The following is a 1,448-nucleotide window of genomic DNA, read 5'->3' on the forward strand; positions in this document are numbered from 1 at the left end:
CATTATTTGGATTATATATATCGAGATGGCTGTTTATCCCAATGCTGTTTTAATGCCAGTCTTATATGAAATGCACAGATGTGATCGTCTTTGTGAAAACTGTAGTGCTGGTTCTGTGAAAGCACCAACTGTGTGTGTTCGTGTATGTGTGGAGCTGGAGCGTGTCCATGGGGAGATAATGGAGATGACACCAGGCGGAGTGTTGGCGCCTAGGAAGCGGCAGATTGGCGGAGGAGGCGGCAGGGCTAGTGCTACAGGAAGAGCATTATAGCGCTCAGGGCTGCGTCCCAGGCTTTGATCCACCGAGTCCCCACGCTCAGATCTGATTACCACTGCCTCCCTCCTGCTTCTACTGCCTCTGCCACTTCCTCCATCAACACACACACATACTGATGTCCCATTATGTTTTTAGTGGAGAATAACATAACTTTTATAATATAATAGAAGATAATATAATATTAATTTGAATCCTTTGTAATATATAGATAGATAAAAGAGGTCTCAACAGTGACTCATTTTGTGACATCTGATGTTAATGAGATGGAAGGAAACTCACAGAATAGCTCATTGTACTGTATATCATCTAGGAAAAAAAACACTTCCACTCAAGCAGATTTAGTCTAAAACTAAATCTGAAACAAATAACAGAAGCATTTCATCAGTATTATATTCTCATTAATGTTATGTCTGGAGTGTTTTGATCATGTTTTTGCTGGTTTTGATTAATGACAATATTTAAAGATCTTTTTTTTCCTTCTCATCGCTTTTTAATTTAGATGGAGGACTTGAATCTCCCTGAGATCAAACGCAAGAAGGCTGAAGAGAAGAAAGCCAACAAGGAGGAGTTCAAGGGTCTTTTTGAGTCAGGTAGTGACGACGATGATGACGACCTGTTCAAATCCAAAGGTAAGGCATCATGTTAATTTATATTACCCTGTTCCTGTATTGCAACTAGGGATGTCAATTTCCATGATCGATCGTCGTTTAAATTAACGATCAATTAATCGATTATTCGTTAACCTTAATGCTGCAAAATGCGTCTATGCAGCCCGGCATGACAGGATGTGCAAAAGTTACTCAAAAAAAACCGCTTTCTCACCCGATTTAAAGGAGATTTAGTCTGAATAAAATGCTAGTAGCAGGATTGTAAAATGAATAGATGTGATTATGATCATTTGATAAAATGAAGAGAGCTCGTTTGAGATCATTTTACTGTGTTGACTGTTTCCTATCCCGTCACGGGACCACTGAACGCACCTCTTTAAATGGTTTCGTGGTGCTCGTTGTTGTATTTTAAAACACAATTGCAATGTTTTCAACTGACATTATGGCATTTAAAATAAAATGATCCCAAACGTAACTGTGGCGTCACGTGTGGCTGTGCAGTCAGTGAACCGCTTCAATCGGCGCTGCTGCAGCAAAACACACTGTTGCTCACATCAAACATT

The 1,448-nt window shown here is 39.8% G+C and overlaps 1 protein-coding gene across 1 annotated transcript in view; it reads left to right on the forward strand.

Annotated features, from left to right (window-relative positions):
* LOC107593411 (nucleolar complex protein 2 homolog) overlaps positions 1–1,448 on the forward strand; it is a gene marked incomplete at its 5' end in the record, with an annotated part of 30,356 nt that overhangs the window by 19,581 nt on the left and 9,327 nt on the right. Inside the window, one exon of the mRNA XM_016283133.1 lies at positions 777–906. Coding sequence (XP_016138619.1) covers positions 777–906 — 130 coding nt within the window. The remainder of the gene's footprint in view (positions 1–776; positions 907–1,448) is intronic.

Source organism: Sinocyclocheilus grahami, unplaced genomic scaffold (assembly GCF_001515645.1).
Source record: "Sinocyclocheilus grahami isolate Dianchi unplaced genomic scaffold, SAMN03320097.WGS_v1.1 scaffold170.1, whole genome shotgun sequence".
Classification (NCBI taxonomy): Eukaryota; Metazoa; Chordata; class Actinopteri; order Cypriniformes; family Cyprinidae; genus Sinocyclocheilus; species Sinocyclocheilus grahami.